The following is a 25,038-nucleotide window of genomic DNA, read 5'->3' as shown; positions in this document are numbered from 1 at the left end:
TGGAATTCTTTTCTTGATCTCACCCTCAGATTGTTCATTACTAGTGCATAGAAACACTACAGATTTTTGAATGTTGATCTTGGAACCTGCCACTTTGCTGTACTCGTTTATTAGCTCTAGTAGTTTTGCTGTGGATTTTTCAGGGTTTTCGACATATAGTATCATATCATTTGCAAACAGTGATAGTTTTACTTCTTCCTTTCCAATTTTGATGCCTTGTATTTCTTTTTCTTATCTAATTTCTCTGGCTAGAACTTCCAACACAATGTTGAATAACAGTGGTGATAGTGGACATCCTTGTCTTGTTCCTGATCTTAGGGGGAAAGTTTTCAGTTTTTCCCCATTGAGGACAATATTAGCTGTGGTTTTTTCATATATTCCCTTTATCATTTTAAGGAAGTTCCCCTGTATTCCTATCCTTTGAAGTGTTTTCAACAGGAAAGGATGTTGAATTTTGTCAAATGCCTTCTCTGCATTAACTGAGATGATCATGTGATTTTTCTGCTTTGATTTGTTGATATGGTGTATTACATTAATTGATTTTCTTATGTTGAACCATCCTTGTACACCTGGGATGAATTCTACTTGGTCATGATGCATAATTCTTTTAATGTGTTGCTGGATTCGACTTTCTAGAATTTTGTTGAGGATTTTTGCATCTATATTCATTAGAGAGATTGGTCTGTAGTTTTCTTTTTTTGTAATATCTTTGTCTGGCTTTGGTATGAGGGTGACGTTGGCTTCATAGAATGAATTAGGTAGCTTTCCCTCCTCTTCAATTTTTTTGAAGAGTTTGAGGAGAGTTGGTACTAATTCTTTCTGGAGTATTTGGTAGAATTCACATGTGAAGCCATCTGGTCCTAGACTTTTCTTTTTGGGAAGCTTTTTAATGACTGATTCAATTTCTTTACTTGTGATTGGTTTGTTGAGGTCATCTATTTCTTCTCGAGTCAAAGTTGGTTGTTCATGCCTTTCTAGGAAGCTGTCCTTTTCATCTACATTGTTGTATTTATTAGCATAAAGTTGTTCATAGTATCCTGTTATTACCTCCTTTATTTCTGTGGGGTCAGTGATTATGTCTCTTCTTCCATTTCTCATCTTATTTATTTGCGTCCTCTCTCTTCTCTTTGTCAATCTTGCTAAGGGCCCATCAATCTTATTGATTTTCTCATAGAACCAGCTTCTGGTTTTATTGATTTTCTCAATTGTTTTCATGTTCTCAATTTCATTTATTTCTGCTCTGATCTTTGTTATTTCTTTCCTTTTGCTTGCTTTGGGATTAGTTTGCTGTTCTTTCTCCAGTTCTTCCAAGTGGACAGTTAATTCCTGAATTTTTGCCCTTTCTTCTTTTTTGATATAGGCATTTAGGGCAATAAATTTCCCTCTTAGCACTGCCTTTGCTGTGTCCCATAGGTTTTGATATGTTGTGTTTTCATTTTCATTTGCCTCGAGATATTTACTGATTTCTCTTGTAATTTCTTCCTTGACCCAGTTGTTGTTTAAGAGTGTGTTGTTTAGCCTCCACACATTTGTGAATTTTCTGGTGCTCTGCCTATTATTGATGTCCAACTTCATTCCTTTTTGATCTGAGAAAGTGTTTTGTACAATTTCAAACTTTTAAAACTTGTTGAGACTTGTTTTGTGACCCAGCATATGGTCTATCTTTGAGAATGATCCATGAGCACTTGAGAAAAAGGTGTATCCTGCTGTTGTGGGCTGTAATTTCCTATAAAGTCTTTTAAGTCTAGCTCATTTATTGTAATATTCAAATTCTCTGTTTCTTTATTGATCCTCTCTCTAGATGTTCTGTCCATTGATGAGAGTGGGGAATTGAAGTCTCCAACTATTATGGTAGATGTGTCTATTTCCCTTTTCAGTGTTTGCCTCAAGTATTTTGGAGCATTCTGGTTCGGTGCATAAATATTTATGATTGTTATGTCTTCATGCTGAATTGTTCCTTTTATTAGTAGATAGTATCCTTCTTTGTCTCTTTTAACTGTTTTACATTTGAAGTCTAATTTGTTGGATATTAGTATAGCTATTCCTGCTCTTTTCTGGTTGTTATTTGCATGAAATATCTTTTCCTAACCTTTCATTTTCAACCTATGTTTATCTTTGGGTCTAAGATGTGTTTCCTATAGACAGCATATAGAAGGATCCTGTTTTTTAATCTATTCTGCCAGTCTATGTCTTTTGATTGGGGAGTTCAATCCATTAGCATTTAATGTCATTACTGTACGGCTAGTACTTTCTTCTACCATTTTGCCTTTTGGATTTTATATGTCATATCTAATTTTCCTGCTTTCTACACTCTTCTACACACCTCTTTCTTTTGTGTTTTCATATCTGTCTCTAGTGCTCCCCTTAGTATTTCTTGCAGAGCTGGTCTCTTGGTCACAAATTCTCTCAGTGATTTTTTGTCTGGAAATGTTTTAATTTCTCCCTCATTTTTGAAGGACAATTTTGCAGGGTATAGAATTCTTGGTTGGCAGTTTTTCTCTTTTAGTAATTTAAATATATCATCCCACTGTCTTCTCACCTCCATGGTTTCTGCTGAGAAATCTACACATAGTCTTATTGGGTTTCCCTTGTATGTGATGGATTGCTTTTCTCTTGCTGCTTTCACGATCCTCTCTTTCTCTTTGACCTCTCACATTCTGAATAGTCTTGGAGAACGTCTATTTAGATCTACTGTCTTTGGGGTATGCTGCACTTCTTGGATCTGTAATTTTAGGTCTTTCATAAGAGTTGGGAAATTTTCAGTGATAATTTCTTCCATTAGTTTTTATCCTCCTTTTCCCTTCTCTTCTCCTTCCAGGACACCCACAACATGTATGTTTGTGTGCTTCATATTATCATTCAATTCCCTGAGTCCCTGCTCATATTTTTCCATTTTTTCCCCTATAGTTTCTGTTTCTTGTTGGATTTCAGATGTTCCATCCTCCAGTTCACTAATCCTAACCTCTGTCTCTCAAAATCTACCATTGTAGATTTCCATTGTTTTTTTTTTTATCTCTTCTACTGTGCCTTTCATTCCCATAAGTTCTGTGATTTGTTTTTTCAGACTTTCCATTTCTTCTTTTTGTTCATTCCTTTCCTTCTTCTCATCCTCCCTCAATTCATTGATTTGATTTTTGATGAGGTCTTCCATGTCTGTTCATATATTCTGAATTGTTTCACCTCCTGTATCTCATTTGAATTGTTGGTTTGTTCCTTTGACTGGGCCATATCTTCAACTTTCCTGGTGTGATTTGTTATTTTTTGCTGGCATCTAGACATTAATTACTTAATTAGTTTATTCTGGAGATTGCTTTCCCTTCTCTTACCTAGGGTTTTCTTGCTGGATGAATTTGTTGTCTATCTATTCTTTGACGTTCAGTTCAGCTTTTTTTGGACCTCTAGCTTAGGTTTTGTTTAACAGAGGATAATTTTTCAGTTCTTGTTTTCTTGTTTCTTGCCCTGTTTGTATGGTGCCTTCCCCCCCCCCCCCACCCCTTAGAAGGGTCTACGCAGGTATTATAGACTCCAGCCGGGTTTCCCCAGACTAAACTTGCCTCCTATCAGGGGGTGGAGTCACCTGCATCAGTTTTCCCTGAGGGTGAGGCCCAGCAGGTTAAAAGACTTTCCTGTGAAGTCTCTGGGCTCTGTTTTTCTTATCCTGCCCAGTATGTGGTGCTTGTCTGCCTGTGGGTCCCACCAGCATAAGATGATGTGGCACCTTTAGCTTTGGCAGACTCTCCCTGCTGGGGGCATGGTGGAGACAGAGGAGAGGTTGTAGGGTGGTTTTAATGGCTTCAAATTGCCAAGCCCTGGTGTCTGAATTCCTGGAGGGAGGGATTCCACCTGAGTTTGGCTTCACCCCTCCCCTGGGGAAGGCACAGGTGGAACAAGCCCCGAATGCAGCCCGTTTCTGCCTATTCCTGGGGCAGTTGCAGCCCGAGAAGTCCCTCCGCTGAATTCAGAGGCAGCCAAGCTTCCATAGAAACAGAGCCACAAAAACCTCCGGTTCCTCCCCTTTCCTCTTTTTCTGTTAGCCCAATGAGCAACCTCTGCTTTGACCAGGTTCACCTGAGCTGGGGGCCTATTTTTAGTAGTCAGAATTTGTTAATTAATTCCACAATTGGCATTTGGTTGGGCTCAGCCCCTGTTGCTGGTAAAGTCTGTTTCCTTTCCCCTCTGGGAAGCAGCCTGTGGGGGAGCGGCGCCAGCCTCCACGGCTTGTGGAACTCATGGTCCTGGGGAGGTTCGAAGCCGGTCCAGCTGGTCCAGACTGGGGTACACTGTGTGTCTGGTCACTGACGTGGCTCCAGGAGCTGTTCTGTACTGTTTCTGGTTATTTAGTAGTTGTTCTGGAGGATGAACTAAAATGTGCACATTGCTAAGCCACCATCTTGCCATTATATCTGCTTTCTTGTTTTTTATTTAGAAATTAGGTATGGTTTAAGGTGATGTGTATAGCTACCAAGTTGACAAGGGGTGGACTGTCATGGTCAGGTTCATGTGTCAACTTTGCCAAGTGCTGGCCTGTTGTTATGAGTACATTGCATAGAATTAAATCATGGTCATGTCAGCTGCATCCACAGCTGATTCCATTTGTAATCAGCCAAGGGGAGTGTCTTCTGCAATGAGAGATGCTTAATTTAATCACTGGAAGCCTTTTAAGGAGAATTCAGAAGAGACATTCTCTCTTTCTGCTTCGGCTGGCGAGCCTCTCCTGTGCAGTTCATCCAGACTCTCCATTGGAATCATCAGCTTCACAACATGCCCTATGGATTTTGGACTCTACATTTTCATGGCTACATGAGACACTTTTATAAATTTTACATTTATGAATGTTTCCTGTTGATTCTGTTTCTCTAGAGAACCCTAATACACCATACAAATGTGATATATGTGGGAAAGCCTTCAACAAAAGTTTTATCTTTAGACAACATGAGTGAGTGAACACTGGAGAGAAACCATAGGAATGCCATCAATGTGAGAAAGTCTTCAATCAATGTTCTACCCTTAGACAACATGAGAAAACTCATCTATGAATGTAACAAACACAGAAGAGCCTTCAGCAGCAGCACTAATGTTCAAATAAATGAGAGAACCTACACAGGAGTATAATTCTATGTCAATGTAACCAATGTGATAATGCCTTTATTTGTCATTTGTCCTTAAAAAACATAAGCAAACTCCACTTGGAGGAGGTCTATGTCTGTAACGATCCGGAGGTCACGTCAGCTGAACTTCAGATAAGGGGCAGACAGGGAAAATGTAGAGTAGCCATAACTCCTAAAACTGAAAATAAGACGGAAAAATACTTAACAGGAGGAAGAGACACTAGAGGAACAACAAATAATGTTGGAGAGGTTATCCGGAGAAAATATTTAATGAAATGAACACGAAAAATTCTTTATTAAATCTGTTTAATAAATAAAGGAAATATTTAGAGATTTCAAATTTCTTCATCAGCATGAAGACTCTCATACTGAAAAAATGCCAATGCAAAAATTAATTTAAAAATACTCAGTGTTCACATCAGAATCACCAGATGGGGAATAGACCTCTAACAAGGATTCTTTACCACACAATTCAACCACGAATTCAGAATACGGCATAATGTAGGATTGTGAAGATATGACAATGTTGAATGCAGAATTTAATAACAACCAGTAGGAAAGAATACTAAACTTTTCCCCAAATAGATTAGTACATGAAAATGCATGTGAAATAAAAGTTGCTGCTGAAATTTCTATTACATGTCCAGTTCTTATATGTTATTCAACACTAAATGAAATTTTAATTACTGGGGTGAATCAGAAAGTAATACTGAATGAAACTGAAAGATGTACAATACAAAATGATGTGCTATATTATTATATATGGTTAAAATGTGTATGTATAGAACTGACTAATGGAATATATAAATAAATAGATAACTTATGAAAAAATTAATTGGTAGTGGCAGAGCAATGTCCTTTGGACATTCTGCAAACGGGCACTGATGCCAACAGTCAGAACAAGGATGCTGACCCTCTGTGCAGAACTTCAAAGCCTTTGCTTTTTCTACTACTTGAAAATATTGAAACAGGATGATAAATAATCCTATGCTTTTAACTAAATTAAGGGAAAGATGGAATTCATATTAAAGAAAGTTTTAACAACTACATATTTTGAACATTTTATTAGGAGTATATAATCCACATAGTCATTAATAAAACAAGCACAATAAACCATAAAACTATGGATTCAATTATATTGCACTGATCACAGTGCTGTATCTTTTACCATAACAGTTTTAAGCTTGTATTTTTTTTTTTTGTAACAACATTACAACAGGGTTCTTACTAGGGTGCTAATGGAAAAGAAATGCTAAAGTCAATGTGCAAAAGCAACAATACAAATTAATAGATTAGCAGAGAATTGTACACATGATACATTTAAATTTCACTGTTGCTCTTCTGGGGATAGAGTGCATTGAAAGCTTGAGAGAATTTAATCTGTGATCAGTGAAACTAAATCATGGTATATATATTTTTAAAAGAATGATACTGACAGATAATCTATTTGAAATATGTATTTATTAAACCAAAGTAAATTATTTTTGTTTATTGTTTTAAGGATTAAGCTGTGTCTGCTAATGTCACATGTTTTAAGCAAATTACTGTAAGATATAAAATACATTTTCTGTTAAAATTGAAAAAATCTATTAAAATTGCTGTAATATCACACCTAAGCTTTCCAGTAATATTTTAAACAAATATGTATTGTAGATCAAGCACCAGAAGCCCTAAAAATAGAAGTATTTCATATTTAACCGCATCTACAATAAAGTAAGCTAAAACACGCTTAGTCTCTTTTGTTTATTCTTAAGTCCCCAAACGAGTTACATTACTGAGTGAAAGAATTTTCTGGCTGTATTTTTGAGGCTTTAAATGTATTATCACAAATGTGGTCTTAAATGATTGCCCTTGAGAGCACAACTTTTGAAGATAATCATGAGCAAATAAATTACAATGTTCAAATGCAACTCTAGGATTTTTTTTTAACACCAAGCAATTTCATAACTGATGCATTTCTGATGGACAGAAACCAGCAGAGAAGGAGAAAGAAAATTTAGTGCACATAGGTGTACACTCTCTCTCCAAAGTGTTAGTATTTTTCTAAGTTCTACTGATACATTATTTTTCATAAAGTAAACAAAATAAATAAGAAGAAAATCTATATACATTTCTGAGATTAAGATAAGTTAGTGATTATATTCGTTATAGCCTGTTAAGTCTTGGTAGCTGTTACATACATTAAGAGCGCACTGATGGAAGTAAAGCAATGATTCACAGCCCCTGCCCCAGGTCAATTTAGCATTAGGGAATTTGTAATTCTGCAAGCTCATTCTATACCATAAGGTTAGACTAGAAGAACATGCATGCGCTCAATCTAGTATTAAGAAATATAAACGGAACTAGCTCATTCTATACCATATGGCTAGTCTAGAAGAAGAGTGCATGTGCTACAGACTAAATCCAGATACAGTTAAGTGCTGGGCATGATTCCTGGCATCAAAATAGGACGTGTCTCTTTCATCATCTGGTTGGGGTATGAATGGCATCGTTTGGTGCTGCAGATTTTCCCAGTCCACACTGCTGAAGAGGGGATGACACTTCAGCTCTTAGGAAAAATATAAAACAAAACAGGATATAATGACATCATCATATAAGCAAGTACTATTTTGAAGGACTTAAAAACAGAATGTCTCCCAACAATCTTGTCCTACGTTGCCCTGTCCACTTCCTGACTATGTGTTCTATGCTACCTTCCCTTTGGAACCTACATTTGGCAAGGGCACATGTGCCGCTGTCTGTATGTCACCGGGCACATGAGAGGTGCTCAGCTAATCAGATGATTTGTCAAATAAGCGAATGAATGATGTGCTTTTGCAGAAGCCTGGTTTCCTCACACCCTGCCTCATCTCACACAATCCTGACTCTGAGGGTTGGGGTTTCTCATGCTCCCTGACGCAAGTTCAAAAGCACTGACCTTGCAAGACCACTGCTGCAGCCCTCTCTCTGAGTCCCTGCCACCTGCACCATTGTGTACCTGAGGGCTAGCTGCTGCCCCAGATAACTTTACCACACAGCTCATCCTCTATTTCCTTCTTCACAGTGATTTTAACAGACCCATCAGTGACATTTCTGACACATTCTCCTCACAGTTCTCTTCCTGCCTTAATTTCCCTGACTTGTGTCTTGTATTAATCAGGATTCTCTAGAGAAACAGAACCAGCAGGAGATATCTGTAAATATGGGATTTATAAAAGGGTCTCAAGCAACTGTGGGAATGTAAGAATAGAAAATCCATACAGCAGGCTGTGAAGCTGGCAACTCCAATGAAGGATCTGGATGAACTCCACAGAAAGGCTCACTGGCTGAAGCAGCAGTGAAAGAGTCTCCTTCTTTAATGGCCTTCAACTGAATCAATCAAACCAAACTGATTGGATTATCCCACGCCCTTAGTTGATGGTGGATGTAATCAGTCATAGCTGCAATCAACTGACTGATGATTTATTAAACCAGCCTTCTGGTTTATCAACCACCATGAAATATCCTTGCAGCCTCAGTCAGGCCAGTGTTTGCTTGCTTGACCAGACAACTGGGCACCATCAGCTGGCCAAGTTGACACCAGAACCTAATCATCATGTCTCCATCACAAATTGCCCGCCTAGCACTTTGGCTACAACCTAAATACAACCTAAATCTTTATATCTTTTCTATTTTCCTCTCTCTACCAAAATGAAATACTTAATTACTAGGCATGACCTCCTCTTTTCTTAAACCTTCACCTCTTAAGGAAACAATGAAGATTGTTGAGGAGCTAAATTAAACTTCTGAATTGGAAAACAATTAAGGGACAATTAAGGCAGCAAGCAGCTAAAAAACCCTATACATATTTAAGGAAGCTATTGAGAGAAGACTACGCAGACAGGAAAGAATTATGTGTCCCTCAGGTGTTGGCATGGATTGAGGTGATGCCTGGACATCAATATCATGTCTATAAGTGTTTGTTCCCCTAAACTAAGAGAATGATAGGAAAAGGAATAAAATAGCAAAAAGCTCACATTCAGATAATTTACCTCTATTAATTGGTAACTGTGGAATAATTTTAAACTTATTAAAAAAAACAGGTTTTCAACTGAGGTAATTTTGCTCAAGGAACATTTGTCTGGATGCATTTCCGCGTGTCCCAGCAGGGAGGCTGCGCCTGGGCCTGTACAGTGTGGAGGCTGGGAGGGCTGGCCACCACCCTACCCTTCAGCTCAGGAAAGAGATGCTAAAGAAGTGCTTCAGGCTGAAGCAAAAAGGCACCACATAAAAGAAATAAAGAACACAGGTAAAGGTAACTTTATCAATATAAAACCCTGTGCTTTTGGCATATTGCTGCCTATACTTTATACAGGCAAATGTATAAAATGTATTTAAAATTTATGTTGTATATGAGCAGAGAGTTTGTATACTAATAAAATCAGGTTGGTACTAATTCAATTAGTTACAAACCATTTACTAAGCAAATTGGTATGCGTGAAACCAGATTATTATTAGTTTAAGAAGTTAATGGTAATTACAAAGGTAACTACTAACAAAACTTCTAAAATATACAGAGGAAAGGAAAGAAGGGGATCAAAAGGGTACAGTACAAAAAAGGCAGAAATGGAGTGACTGAAGAATTAAAAACATACAAAAGGTGCATAGGTGGTTCAGTGGTAGAATGCTCACCTTCTATGCAAGAGACCCGGGTTTGACTCTTGGACCATGCACGCCCCCCCCCGAAAAAAAAAATCAAACAAAAAACATACAACACATACAGAAAACAAATAGTTAAATAGCAGAAGTAAACTGTTGCTTTTTAGTTATTACCTCAAATGTCAATGGATTAAACTCCCCTTTTAAAAGGCAGAGTTAGGCATACTGGACGAAAAAGAATGATTCATCTATATCCTGTCTAAAAGAAACACCCTTCAGGTACAAAGACAGAAGTTTAAAGCAAATGGGTGAGAAAAAATGCTCCATGCAAACATTCTCAAAAAAGAGATGGAGTGGCTGACATCATCAACAGGGCGACACAAGACACCCCCTGGAAAAGCCTCGCCTCAGAATCAATTAATAAAAGGAAAAGTTCCACTTGCTTCTTTGGAGGACAACAGAGACTGAAGATTGTCTCCACAAACACTGAATTCAAGATAAAGAAAAACAAACAGGAGGTTTTCTTCCTACACGCACCAGTCTGGATCCCTTCCCCTCACTTGGTCTCTTGTACCCTTGAGTCATGCAGGGCAGCATGGACAGGTCTCTCCTGCCACAGACACACACTATAGACCCACTGAGAGCAGTGAGTTAGAACCCCGCACGTATCTGTCACACAGAGACCCAGGGCAGAGCAGAAGCAGTTGAGGAGAGACATATACAAAAGGGCCCTGGGTGGGGGCAGTGGGAGTAAAAGTGGGGAGACTGCGGCAGAACTCTTGGCAATGTTCAATCTATTCTCTGTTGACAGGACCACTTAAATGTAAAATGAATTTTTGGAGGGATTAACCCATCTTTCTGGTTAGAGTCCATATGGGTACCTGGGGCAGGACACCCTAAAGGAAAGAAACTGGAGGCAGAAAAGCTTCACAGAAAAAAAAAAAAAGGTGGGGGAAACTAAACTGCTGTAAGAAAGGACAGGTCCCAAAACTGAAAAGTCTGAGGAAAAGGGGGCACTGAGTGAGGGAGAGAATTTGAATAAATCATAGAAACTGGGGAGAAAATTCTAGAACAGACCAAGATTCCCAGAAAAGGAACAGAGGAAAGAATGCTATCTTCTAGAGGTAAAACAACTAACAAAAAGTACAATTTCAAATAGTGCACTGCATATCCAGAGCAAGAATCAGATGGTAAAGAGCTGAGAAAATGAATTTGAGCAGTTAAACACAGGAAACTTTATAGGTGCAGATAAGTTGGACCAAGTATCAAAGAAGAACCTTTACACAAAGCCAATCAACAAAACCCTAGAAAGAAGAAGAAACACAAGTTCAGAGTTAACTCATCAAAATAATCAGATGCCCAAATATCAGCAAAAAATTACAAGCCAAACTGAGAAAAAGGAAGACATGGCTCAGTCAAGGAAACAAATTAAAACTTCAGAGGAGACAATGAATTTGGAATAAATAATTGAAGTTCAAACAGATCTCCTAAATCAGTCCAAGGAGATGAAGGAAAATTTAGATAAAGAGCTAAAGGATATTAAAAAGAGAACGTGTGCGCATAAAGAAGAACTTGAAAGTTTAAAAAGAAACATAACAGAAATTATGGGGATGAAAGGCACAATAATGTAGATTAAAAATACTCCAGAGGCATAAAATAGAAGATCTGAATTGGCAGAAGAAAGAATCAGTGAACTAGAAGACAGAATAGTAAAAGACAGGATAATCAAAATCATACTGTCAGAAAAACAGAGAGAGAAAATAATAGAAAAAACTGAGCAATGTCTCAGGGCTTTGAGTGACAGCATGAAGCACACAAACATCCATATCATGAGTATGAAGAAAAAAAGGGGCAAGAAAAATATCTGGCTGAAAGTTTCCTAACTACTATGAAAGACATAAACATATACAGTCAAGAAGCACAATGCACTCCAAACAGAATAAATCCGAATAGACCTACTCTGAGACACATACTAACCAGAATGTCAAATGCCAAAGATGAAGAGAGAATTCTGAAAGCAGCAAGAGAAGAGCAATTCATCACTTACAAGGGATCCTAATAAGAGTAAGTCCCAATTTCTCATCAGAAACCATGGAGGCGAGAAGGCAGTGGTATGACATAGTTAAGGTACTGAAAGAGAAAAACTGTTAGTCACAAATTCTTCCTCTAGCAAAACTGTCCTTCAAAAATGAAGAAGAATTTTAAATATTCAAAGATAAACAAACTGAGTGGGTTCATCAACAAAAGATCTGACCTACAAGAAATATTAAAGGGAGTTCTGCAGGTTGAAAGGAAAAGACAGAAAATAGTGGCTTGGCGTAGTGTGAAGAAATGAAGCTCTTCATTAAAAGTAACTGTGCTGGTTTGAATCTGTTGTGTACCTCAGAAAAGCCAAGTTCTTTAATCCTCATTCAATATTGCTGGTGTGTGTGTGGGGGGAGAGAGCTTTTTGACTGTTTCAATGGAGATATGACCCACCCAACTGTGGGTGGAAACTTGATTAGGTGGTTTCCATGGAGATGTGTCTCCACCCAGTCAAGGTGGGGTTGCTTACTGGAGCCCTTTAAGAGGGAAAATGCTTCAGAACCAACAGGCATCCCCTGGGAAAGCCTTATGAAATGAGGAGAGAAAGCTACTAGATATTGCCATTTGCCCTTCTAGCTGAGAGAGGTGTCCAGAGCCCAAAAACCCCAGCAGATGCATCACGTGACTTCCCAGCTGACAGCTGTTCCAGATGGCATCAGCCTTATCATGAGTGAAGGCAACCTTTTGTTGATGCCTTAATATGGACATTTTTATGGCTTTAGAACTGTAAACTTTTTTTTTGCATGGGCAAGCACCGGCAATCAAACCCAGCTCTCCAGCATGGCAGGCAAGAACTTAGCCTGCTGAGCCACCATGGCCCCTTATTTCCTTTTTAAAACTCATTTTGGGTGGTGTGACAGTGGCTCAGTGGCAGAATTCTTGCCTGCCATGCTAAAGACCTGGATTTGATTCCCAGTGCTTGCACATGCAAAAAACCCCCCAAAACCACAACTCATTCCATTTCTGGTATATTGTATTCCAGAAGTTTGTAGACTAAAACAGTAACTAAAAGGATAAATGTAAAATGTAGTAGTATTGTATCTTCAACATGCAGCTCTACTCTTCAATTCTTATAAGAGTAAGGCTATTTCCTGATAATGGGCTCACAAAATATTTAGAAATAGAAGACAAAAAACAAAAAGAGAGTAAAACAGGGATATGGGAGCAGAAAATTTGTGTGCTACTGAAACATACACATTATCAAATTAGTAGGTTACAGACATAGGTTCTGTAATTCAAATTTCAGGGCAAACATGAAGAAAATATTTTAAAAATATACTGAAGGGATCAGTCAGATATATCATACAAGATCAACTCTATGGAAAAAGACTTTGCAATAAAGGAAAAGAGAGGCAAGAAAAAAAGAGATATTTAAACAAAAGGACAAAATGTCTGAAGTCTGCCTTTAGAGTAATAACACAATGTTAATAGACTAAACTTCCAATCAAGAGATGCAGGTTGGCAGAAAGTATAAAAAGCATGATGCAACTATATGTTATTTACAAGAGACTCGCTTTATACCCAAAGACACAAATATGATGAAAGTGAAAGGTAGGAAAAAGATATTTCATGCAAATAATAACCAAAAAAGCTGGGGTATCAATACTTATCAGACAAAATAGACTTTAAGTAAAAAATAAAATGTTTTGAAAAACAAAGAAGGACACTATTTATTAATAAAAGAGGCAATGCACCAAAAAGAAATAACAATCATAAACATTTATGCACCTAACCATGGTGCCTGGAAATACATAAGGCAAACATGGCTAAAACTGCAGAGAAAAACAGATGTCTCTACAATAATAGTTGAAGGCTTCAATATATCACTCTCATTAATAGACAGAACATCTAGACAAAAGATCAATAAAGAAACAGATGATCTGAATAAAATGATAAATGAACTAGACCTAACAGACATATGTAGAAGATTGTACCCCAGTCAGCAGGATATACATTCTTTCAAGGGCACATGGATCATTCTCCAGGATAGACCACATGTGAGATCACAAAACAAGTCTCAATAAATTAAAAAAGAGTGAAATTATATAAAGCATCTTCGGTGCCGATAACAGAAAGAAGCTGGAAATCAATAACAGACAGAGAACTGGAAAAACCACAAAAATATGGAAGTTAAGAATAACACACTCAAACAATAAATGGGTCAAAGTAGAAAGAATAATGAAAACAGTAAATATCTTGAGATGAATAAAACCAAGAACATGACAAATCAAAACTTATGGGATACAGTGAAGGCAGTGCTGAGAGGGAAATTTACAGCCCTAAATGCTTACATTAAAAAAGAAGAAAGAAGGGTGCAAGGGTATTTCAGTGGTATAATTCTCGCCTGCCATGTGTGAGACTTGGGCTTGATTCCCAGCCCATGTACTTCCAAAAAAAAAAAAAAAAATCAACAAATGGTGCTGCAACAATGGGATACTTACATGGAAAAAAGAATGAAACGTGGCCCCTACCATACAGCATACAAACAAACAAACGAGCAAAAAAAGAAGAGCCAAAATCAAAGACCTAATTATATAACTGGATGAACTAGAAAAATAACATAAATCCCAATATAAACCCAAAGCAGGCAGAGGGAAAGAAAATAGAGAATAGAGCAGAAATAAATGAAACAGAGAATAAAAAACAACAGAGGGCATTAACAAAACCAAAAGTTGATTCTTTGAAAGATTGATAAAATTGACAAACCATTAGCAAGACTGACAAAGAAAAAAAGAGAGAAGATGCAAATGAATAAAATCAGAAATGAGAAGGTGGACATTAGTACTGATGACACAGAAAGAAAAAGGGTGATAAGATACTATGAACAACTGTATGCCAACAAGTTAGACAAACTACATGAAGTGGACAAATTTGTAGAACCTACACTGGCTCTAGAAGAAACACAAGATCTCAACAGACCAATTACAAGTACTAAGTCATCAAAAAACAAAACAAAACAAAAAACCCAACTAAAAACCAGATGGCTTTGCAGGGGAATTCTACCAAACATCCCAAGAATTAATACCAGTCCTGCTCAAATCCTTCCAAAAATGAAGAGGAGGGTACACTACCTAACTCATTCTAGGAGGCTGTTATAGTTTAGTAGCTGCTGGAATGCAATATACCAGAAATGGAATGGCTTTTAAAAAGGGAAGTTTAATAAGTTGCTAGTTTACAGTTCTAAGGCCGAGAAAATGCCCCAATTAAAGCAAGTTTTTAGAAATGTCCAATCTAAGGCATCCAGGGAAAGACACCTTGGTTCAAGAAGGCCGATGAAGTTCAGGGTTTCTTTCTCAAGTGGAAGGACACATGGCGAACACACTGAGAGTTTCTCTCTCATCTGGAAAGGCATATGGTGAACACAGTCAGGGTTCCTCTCTCATCTGGAAGGGTACATGGCGAACATGGTGTCATCTGCTAGCTTCTTTTCCTGGCTTCATGTTTCATGAAGTTCCCTGGGAGGCATTTTCCTTCTTCATCTCCAAAGGCGGCTGGCTGGTGTATACTCTGCTTCGTGGTGCTACAGCATTCTCTGCTCTCTCTGAATCACCTTCACTATCCAAAATGTTTCCTCTTTTACAGGATTCCAGAAACTAATCAAGACCCACCCAAATGGGTGAAAACACGCCTCCACCTAATCCAGCCTAACAACCACTCTTGATAAATTACATTTCCAGGGAGATGCTCTAATTACAGTTTCAAAGATACAATATTGAATAGGGATTCGAAGCAACGGCTGCCTTTACAAAATGGGATTAGGATTAAAACATGGCTTTTCTAGGGTACATACATCCTTCCAAACCAGCACAGAGGTCAATATCACCCTACTACCAAAGCTAGATATATTACAAGAAAAGAAAATTACAGACCAATTTTGTTTACGAATACACTAGATGCAAACATTCTCAAAAAATACTTGCAAGTAGAATCCTATAGCACATTTAAAGAATTATAAGAATAGACCATGATCAAGTGAGTTTCATCCCAGATATGCAAGGGTGGTTCGACGTAAGAAAATCTATTAATGTAATACACAACATTAATAAAATGAAGGGAAAAAATACATGGTTATCTCAATTGATACAGAAAAGGCATTGGACAAAATCCAGCATCCTTTCTTGATAAAAACACTTTGAAAAACAGGAATATAAGGAAACTTCCTCAATGTCATGAAGGGCATACATGAAAAACCTACAGCTAACATCACACTTGATGTTGACTTACTGAAAGCTCTCCCTCCAAGATCTGGAATAAGACAAGGACGTGCACTGTAAACAATGTTATTCAACATTGTACTGGATGTTCCAGCCAGAGAAGTTAGACAATAAAAATAAAAGGCCTCCAATTGGAATGGAAGAAGCAAAACCTTCCTTGTTTGCAGATGACATGATACTACATACAGGAAGTCCCCAAATATGTACAAAGAAGCTATGAGAGCTAATAAACGAATTCAGCAAAGTGGCAGGGTACAAGAACACCCAAGAAATTAGTAGTGTTTCTACATACTTGTAATGAGCAATCTGAGATGGAAATGAAGAAAAAAATTTCCATTTACAATAGTAACTAAAGGAAATTAATATCTAGGAGTATATTTAACTAAGGTCATAAGGGATCTACACATGGGAAACCACAAAATTTTGCTAAAAGAAATCAAAGAAGATCTAAATAAATGGAAGGACATTCCATGCTCATGGATTGGAAGATTAAATATTGTTAAGATGTCAATTCTACCCAAAATGATTTACAGGTTCAATGCAATCCCAATCAAAATCCCAACAGCCTAGTTTGCAGAAATGGAAAAGTCAATTATCAACTGGCCCTGAATAGCCAAAACCATCTTGAAAAAGAAGAATGAAGTTGGAGGACTCCCACTTACTCATTTTAATGCTTATTATGAAGCTACATTGATCAAAACTGCATGGGACTGGCACAATGATAGTTATATAGACCAATGGAATCAAACTGAGAGCTCAGAAATAGACCTTCACATCTATGGCTAATCAATTCTTGCAAGGCTGTTAAATCCACTCAATTGGGAAAAGACAGTCTCTTCAACAATGGTGCAGAGAGACCTGGATATTCACATGCAACAAAATGAAAGAGGATCCCTATCTCTCAACATGCACAAAAATTAACCCAAAATGGATCAAAGACTGAAATATAAGAACCAGGACTAAAATTCCTAGAAGAAAATGTAGGGAAGCATCTTCAGTATCTTGTGTCAGGCAACAGTTTCAACTCTACACCAAAGCACAAGCAACAGAAGACAAGACAAATAAATGGGACCTCTTCAAAATTAAAACACTTTGTGCATCAAAGGACTTTATAATGAAAGTGAAAAGACAACATACTCAATGGGAGAAAACATTCAAAAAAAGGGTTTAATATCAAATATATAAAGATACTTTATAACTAAACAATAAAAAGAAACACAATCCAGTTATAAAATGGGCAAAAGACTTGAAAAGACATTTCTCCAAAGAAGATATACAAATGGCTAAAAAGCACAGAAAAGATGCTCAACATCACTAGTTATTAAGGAAATGCAAATCAAAACCACAATGTGATATCATATCACACCTGTCTATTATTAAATAAATGGAAAATTACAAGTTTTGGAGAGGATATAGAAAAATAGGAACCTTCATTTCTGGGTGCAATGTAAAACAATCCAGCCACTGTGGAAGACAGTTTGGCAGTAAGTAAAAAAGCTAAGTATAGAACAATCATATGACCCAGCAATCCCTCCCACGAGAACTGAAAGAAAGGGCTCAAACAAATATGTGGACATTGATGTTGATAGCGGCATTATTCACAATTGCCAAAAGGTGGAAGCAACCCAAGTGTCCATCATGAATGGATAAAGTGTGGTAGATATATTAAAAGTTCTGGTTTATGCAACAACATGGATGAACTTGAAGACATCTTGTTATGAAAGAAACCAGACACGAAAGTACAAACATTGTATGATCTCACTGACATGAAATAATTAGGAGAAGTAAACTCACAGCATTAGAATCTAGGACACAGGTTATCAGGGATTTGGTTGGGGATAAAGAATGGAGAGTTATAGTATTAATCTTAATTAGTATAGAATTTCTATTTAGGTTGACTGTACAGTTTTAGAAATGGATGGTGGTAATGGAAACACATTATGAGTATAATTAACAGCATTGAATTATATATGTGAATATGGTTAAAGGGAAATTTAAGGTATGTATATATTACTAGAATAAAAATTAAAAGGTAAAACATAGTACTGTTAACAGTTTACCCTATTGTAAATGATGGACTATATTTAATAGTAAATTATAAAAATGTTCTTTCATTAATTATAATAAATATGCCACATTAATACAAGGTGTTGACAGTGATATATTGGGGGAAAAAACCACCCTCATGCAAAGAATGGATTATAATTAATACTACAATTATAATATTCTTTCATCAAATTTAACAAATGTACCATACTAATGCAAAGTGTTAATAATAAGGGTATATGGGAATGCTGTATTTTTTACATGATTTTTTTGGTAAACTTAAAATTTTTCTAATTTAAAAAACTTAAAAAGAAGAGGCTGATACAAATGATCTACTACTAAACTAATTTTCCTAAATATACTCTACTTCATGTGGAAATGCATTTGGGGTTAAAAGCATATTTGTCGTTCTCATACCTTGTTACAAAAACGATTTTAAGGCTGTTGCTAATGAGATTAACTAGAATTTCAAAAGTGAGGATTAATATACACCTTTCATTGAGAAAAACATCTAAAGGTTCATAACATACCAAGTTGGTTTTGTTTGAAGCAACCTGGGACCTGATAAATAAGTCAGTTGAAAATAATATGAGAAATGAAGCAATGATAGATTATAGAAGGTTTTGATAAAAAAAATTTCCTGTGTTTGCTGATGGTTAATTTTATTCTTATTAGACTTGGAAAAACCTAAGACATTGATAAGATAAGATTGTTTAGGGTACCTGCCTGAGATCAGTAAAATTCAGTGAGTGAAGAATGCAATTTGACAGCACTGAATTTCTCTTTATTATGTTACATTCACACAATATTTCTGAACTTTTGCAATCAACCTTATTAAACATTCTGTACTCCTTAAGCATCAAATGCCCAACCTCTGCCCTCTTTCTTGCACTGAATTTTTTTTTAATATTTTTATTGAGAAATACCCACACATGTACACTCCATATTATATAATCAATGACTCACAATATCTTACTTGGTTGTGTATTCTTCACCATGATCATTTTTAGAACATTTATATCACTCCAGAAAAGGAGATAAAAAGAAAAAAAAACTCATACTTTCTATACCCCTTATCATTGACCTACAGTATTTCAATGTACCTGATTTTTACCCTTTTTCTCCTCCAGTACTTATTTCCTTTTTATCTTTATTGTTATTATTATTGTTTTTTTACTCATCGATCCATACACTAGATAAAAGAAGCATCAGACACAAGTTTTTCACAATCACACAGTCACACTGTAAAAGCTATATAGTTATACAATCATCTTTAAGAATCAAGGCTACTGGAACACAGTTCAACAGTTTCAGGTACTTTCCTACAGCCGTTACTAAAAAGGGATATCTATATAATGCATAAGAATAACCTCCAGGATAACTTCACGTCTCTGTGTGAAATCTCTCAGCCAGAGACTTTGTCTCATTTTTCTCTTTCCCCTTTTGTCAAGAAGGCTTTCTCATTCTGATGATGTCGAATCCTGGCTTATCCCGGGAGTCCTGTCCCATATTGCCAGGGAGATTTACACCCTTGGGAGTCATGTCCCATGTAGTGAGGGAGGGGGGGAGGGCAGTGAGTTCTCCTTGGCTTAGAGAGAAAGGCCACATCTGAGCAACAAAAGAGGCTCTCTAGGGTGACTCTTAGGCAAAGAGTAGGCTTAGCCTATCCTTTGCAGAAATAAGCTTCATAGGGGTGAACCCCAAGATAGAAAGCACAGCCTATTAAATTGGTAGTCCCCACTGCTTGTGAGAATATCAGGAATTCCCCAGATTGGGAAGTTTACTTTTTCCTCCTTTATCCCCAGTCCTCTAAGGGGATTACTCTGGGATATGTCGGGGCATCACACTAACCTACACAAACCAACAAGATCTCATGGCCTATTCAAGATTTCATGTACTTAATGGTGTTCAAGAAAACTGACTATACAAGTTAAATTAGGTAAGTGCTACCCAAAATATAAATTTAGCACCAAATAAACATCTCTCCCTTTGATCTCACACAGAGGTTGAAGTTTGAAAATATGGGCCATATCGTACTTTACCCAGTATTCTGATTTTCCTTATTCCTATCCAGATCAGTTTACTCATATCTCTAGATGAAGTCTGGTCACTTTTTTACCTTTTAACAGTTGCTGAATGGGCTAATGTTGACTTTCATAGCTTCAGAGCTTTAACTCTGAGTCTCAGGTGTCATATAAATACCCAAAGTTTCAGGGAACAACCAGGTTATATAAAAATAGCGCAGTATCTCAGAATCTAGAAATATCAGTTGTAACTCCTGAATATATGTGACTGCTGTAAGAGTTTGTAATCTAGGATCCTTTACTCTAGGCCCCAACCAAATAACCCATCTTGCATTGAATTTTAATGTAGATTAAGGACAAATATATCAATACTTACCTAAAGGGCAGAAATAAAAGGAATTATCTCTTTACCAATTTAGCAATCAAATTATCTGTAGTATTATACTGGCATTTGATATTGTTACTAACAACCACCATTTGGAACAAATCAGGGGTTAAAGAGTTCATTAAGACAAAACCTTACGTTTCATTCCAGCTCTTTTTGTATCATCAATGGTTAAGAGGATATCTACTGCGCTTTGAGCATTATCAGACAACTTTTCTTCACCTTCTGGCCAAGGGATATCTACAAATACAAACAAGCTTGGTAATTCCTGCTCAAAATGATAGTATACAGAAATAAATGTATCTAATAGAAGAAAAAAAGAATCACCTCTTTTCAAAATATTCTGGAACACTTGTTGTGGTGTTTCATCATTGAAAGGGGGAATTCCAGTTAGAAACTCAAACAAGCAAACCCCAAGTGCCCACCAGTCTACTGCAGGACCTGGAATTTAAGAGGAAATAGCTGAATTTGCAGGTATTTTCTTTAAATGTTTAACCAACTGAAATATTTATACAGGGATATTTGTGTATATTAAGGTATCCATTTCCTCAGGTTTTCTTCTGGTTTCATAATGTGGGAAAACCCAAATTATCTTCCTTTAGGCAAGACCATCATTAATTTCCTTCTCTATTTTTTTCTTAATTAAAAAAAATTAACTAACAAAACATTTAGAAATCATTCCATTCTACATATACAATCAGTAATTCTTAATATCATCACATTCCTTCTCTATTTTCCAAGAAGTTTAGATTAGCAATTACATAGCTAAAGAAAAGTTAAAGCCAACTTTTATCATTTATTAATAACCTTTGATATTCCAGATGCTTTTATTTGCCTTAACTCCTAAAATACAAGCTATGAATATATTAATGCTAACCTCTGATTTTAAAAATCCTTAGAATATGCTTGCTTCAGCAGCATATATACTAAAATTGGAACGATATAGAGAAGATTAGCATGGCACCTGTGCAAGGATGACATGCAAATTCATGAAGTGTTCCATATTAAAAACAAAAATACTTAGACTACTTCTCAATTCAAATCAGGAAACAATGACACTTAGATTATTTTGTATCCCATTTGTTCTACATAAGTTATGAGACGAGGTAGCAGCATTTATACTAATTGAAGGACAGCCTGACAAGTAGACAAAGCCTTAATTACAGAGGTTTTTTTTTTTTTTTTTTAACTTTTTTTAACTGTGAAATTTAACATATATGCCAAAAAAGAAAAAGCAATAATTTTCAAAGTACACTCCTACAAGCAGCTACAGAATAGATTTCACAGTTTGGTGTGGGCTACCATTCCACAATTTCAAGTTTTTCCTTCCAGCTGCTCCAAAACACTGGAGGCTAAAAGAAATATCAGTATAGTGATTCAGCAGTCATACGCATTTGCTAAGTCCTATCTTCTCTGTTATAACTCCTCCTTCTCCTTTGATCCTCCTTCCACCCTATAAGGACCTTTGGGCTATGTTCTTTCAAAATTTTTCATGTTGAAAAGGGGTGTCGATAATTTGGGATGGGGGATGGGGGATGGGACTAGTTGATGTTCTTAGAGAGGCTGGCCCCTCTTGGTTTCAGGGCTTATCTAGCCTAGGAAACCTCTGGAAGTAATGGGTTTCAGGAAAGTAAACTTAGTGCATGAAACTTTTACAAAGTCTCAGAGCACTAAGTGTTCTTTAGGGTTAAGACACATGATGTTGGTTGGGGTTTGACAGATTGTGGCAATAAGCAATATCCAGCTGAAGCCTGCGTAAGAGTAGCCCCCAGAATAGCCTCTTGACTCTACTTGATCTCTCTTAGCCATGATATTTTGCTTTGTTAACTTTCCTTTCCCCCTTCTGGTCCAGAAGGCATTATGGATCCCATGGAGCCAGGGCCAGGCTCATCCCTGGGAATCATGTCCCACGGTTTCAGGGAGATTTTCTCCCCTGAATATCATGTCTTCGTAGGGAGGACGGTAATGATTTTCCTTGCAGAGTTGGGCTTGAGATGGATTACAGGTGAGCAGCTAGAGTTTTTGTGGAAGTAACTCTTACGCATAATTACAGATAATCTTAGCATCTCCACTTCAGTAGTAAGTTTCATTAGGCCAAGCCTCTAAATCAAGGGTTTGGCCTATTTTCTTGGGAGTCCCTAATGTTTGAGAGAGTACCAGGGGTTTCCCAGATGGGAAAGTTTGGTATTTCCATATTTTTAATCCCTCAAGGAACTCTACAACATTTTATCAGCCCACCATCGTGTCAGATGTTTCCGGGTATTACATTAAACTAAACGGAATCACAAGGCCTTGTTCCTTGGGCTGTTTAAATGAGCTATTCAGAGGGTTGATTTAGATTGTGTTAGAGAAAATTTAAGTTCTAGACACAATAAACCTCTCTGCCTTTGGTCTCATACAGTAGGTGAAGCTCTAGAGTTCATACACTATCATCTTTTACCCTGTGTTCTCATTTACCTTAGACCCAACCAAACTGGCTTCATTTTTGATCTCTAATTGAAGTCTGATCTCTTTTTTGTTTATTTTAACTATTATTGTAGTAGCAGAACTCCATCTCTTAATGTTGAGTGTCACAGAGTTACTCAAAGTTCCAGGGAAATACCAGCTTGCACACATAGAGCTCAGTGTCTCAGAATCCAGAAATAAACTTTCAACGTCAGACTACGCATGGTTGCCAAAAGTGCCCACGATCTAGGCTCCCATTTTCTTTTAAGGGTTTTCTGAATGAAACCATAGCATATTTGTTCTTTTATTTCTGAGTTATTTTGTACAACTCATTGTCCCCAATGTTCATTCAGTTTGCTGTGTGCCTCATGGTGTCATTCCTTTTGGTAGCTACACAGTATTCCCTCATATATATAGAGATATACATCAGTTCGTCTTTTGGGTTCTCAGTCATTCTACCTTTCGGCCCTCTCCATCCATTAGGCATCATGAATAATGCCCAAAATGAACAAACCATGTCTTACAGTGTCCTCATTTGGTTATGCAATAATTACCAAGTTTTAATGTAGCACAATTCTTTTACAGAAAATAGTGGTAAATTAGTTTAGCAAAGAATATTCACTTAAACAATGGCTTGAAGAGGTAATTAGTGGAAATGTTTTAACTAATGGGTAAAACTGATTTCTAAATAAATCTTTATTGGAAGGATGATTTGTATACAAAGATGTTTCAAATGATTAAATATAATCATTTGATTTCAAATGATTATATATAATCTGGTTTAGATTTGTGATTAGCTTCATCTATGAAGAAAGCGCTTCCTAAGCAAATGCTAATTTTAGTACAAAAAAATGGTTGACAACAATATATTTTAGGATAGGAATCTAGTCTAGGTTAAATATATCTGAAAATTACTCTTTAAAAGTAATTTCATTATTGCGATTACATAATTGCCACCATTCCAATTTAAAACAAGTAGGAAAGCAATCTGGAATTCAGTAACACAGTAAAAGTAATTCAGAATGCCTTTTACTTGCAAGCCACATAATTCCTTCTTCCCCATAAGGAACACAAGCTGCAAATAGTCTATAGGCTTCTGTTTATAGAGTAATCACTAAAAAACACACCATCCACCTCAGTTAGTAGACCTTTTAAGCACCATTCAGAAAGAATTATTCCAGTAGATTAGATAGCATGAAAGGGCTTTAAACAAATAACGGAGAAAGTGGGGGAAATCAGGGGAAAATGTATTTATTTTCCCTAAGTTAGAAATTAGGACCCTTTCCCCAGCTCAGCCAAAATGTACTCATGTCAAAAACACACATGATTTCCCCATGGGTATGCCACACATACCCATATACTCAAGTCAAAGTTTAATAAGATCACATGTTGTGATGAATGAGGACAATTGTAATACATAATATTAGCCAGAAAAATGGAACGGCCTTGCTTTACGCTACTGGCTTTCTAATTGAGAACACACTTCTGCAATTTGTAGGAATGGACTGATATTGTTATATCTATTTACTTACTAATGATAACAGAATTAGATGGTTTAGCAAATTCAAGTGCTTTTGTAGCTGATAATTTAAGTATTTTTACCATGCCTAATTCCTCTGCTGCAATAAAGGAGCTATATCTTCATTCTATACTACCCTAAAATTTCTAAAGAACGCTGCATGCTTGCGCAGCTTTTCATGAAGATCAACCTCTCTGGGTGCCTTCCTGCCCAAAAGATAGAAGACAGATCATTTTTGTGTGTCATATGTGAGCTAAAAAGGCAAACAAATGTTTTTGCAATGTGATCTATTTATACTTTGACTGTTCAGTTAAATATGCTTTGCCATATCATTTTATAGAAAGTTTACTTACCCGAAGTCAGAAATCCTGCATATAAGAAAAGAGCAGTTAGGTATATAACATTCAAATTATAAGTTTTCATAACATTCATTGAACTAGATACCCAATGTTGTGCCATATATACAGTATATAAAAATGAGTAGGAAAAAGATCTTTTCCCAAGAGTGGAAGTGACTGTTCTAGTGGGGGGCGGGGGTTTGGGGAAAGATGGAGAGAGCAAGGAATTGCTACTTTTTATTATAAATTGTGTTGTC

General features: G+C 36.7%; 1 protein-coding gene and 1 non-coding gene across 2 annotated transcripts in view; one reads left to right on the top strand and one right to left on the bottom strand.

Moving 5' to 3' along the window:
* Positions 1-6,843: 6,843 nt before the first annotated feature.
* Positions 6,844-25,038, bottom strand: part of LOC143682821 (serine/threonine-protein kinase greatwall-like) — a 51,429-nt gene continuing 33,234 nt past the window's right edge. The window contains 4 exon segments of the mRNA XM_077159284.1: positions 6,844-7,656; positions 20,618-20,719; positions 20,807-20,920; positions 24,797-24,811. Coding sequence (XP_077015399.1) covers positions 7,499-7,656; positions 20,618-20,719; positions 20,807-20,920; positions 24,797-24,811 — 389 coding nt within the window. The 3' untranslated portion in view covers positions 6,844-7,498.
* On the top strand, positions 21,382-21,488 carry LOC143652923 (U6 spliceosomal RNA). The gene has a single exon (XR_013160976.1). It is a non-coding gene; the product is annotated as a U6 spliceosomal RNA (small nuclear RNA).

The sequence above is a fragment of the Tamandua tetradactyla genome, chromosome 1 (genome assembly GCF_023851605.1).
Source record: "Tamandua tetradactyla isolate mTamTet1 chromosome 1, mTamTet1.pri, whole genome shotgun sequence".
Classification (NCBI taxonomy): domain Eukaryota; kingdom Metazoa; phylum Chordata; class Mammalia; order Pilosa; family Myrmecophagidae; genus Tamandua; species Tamandua tetradactyla.
The sequence above is the reverse complement of the archived record's forward strand: the minus strand, read 5'-3'. Positions and strand labels throughout refer to the sequence as shown.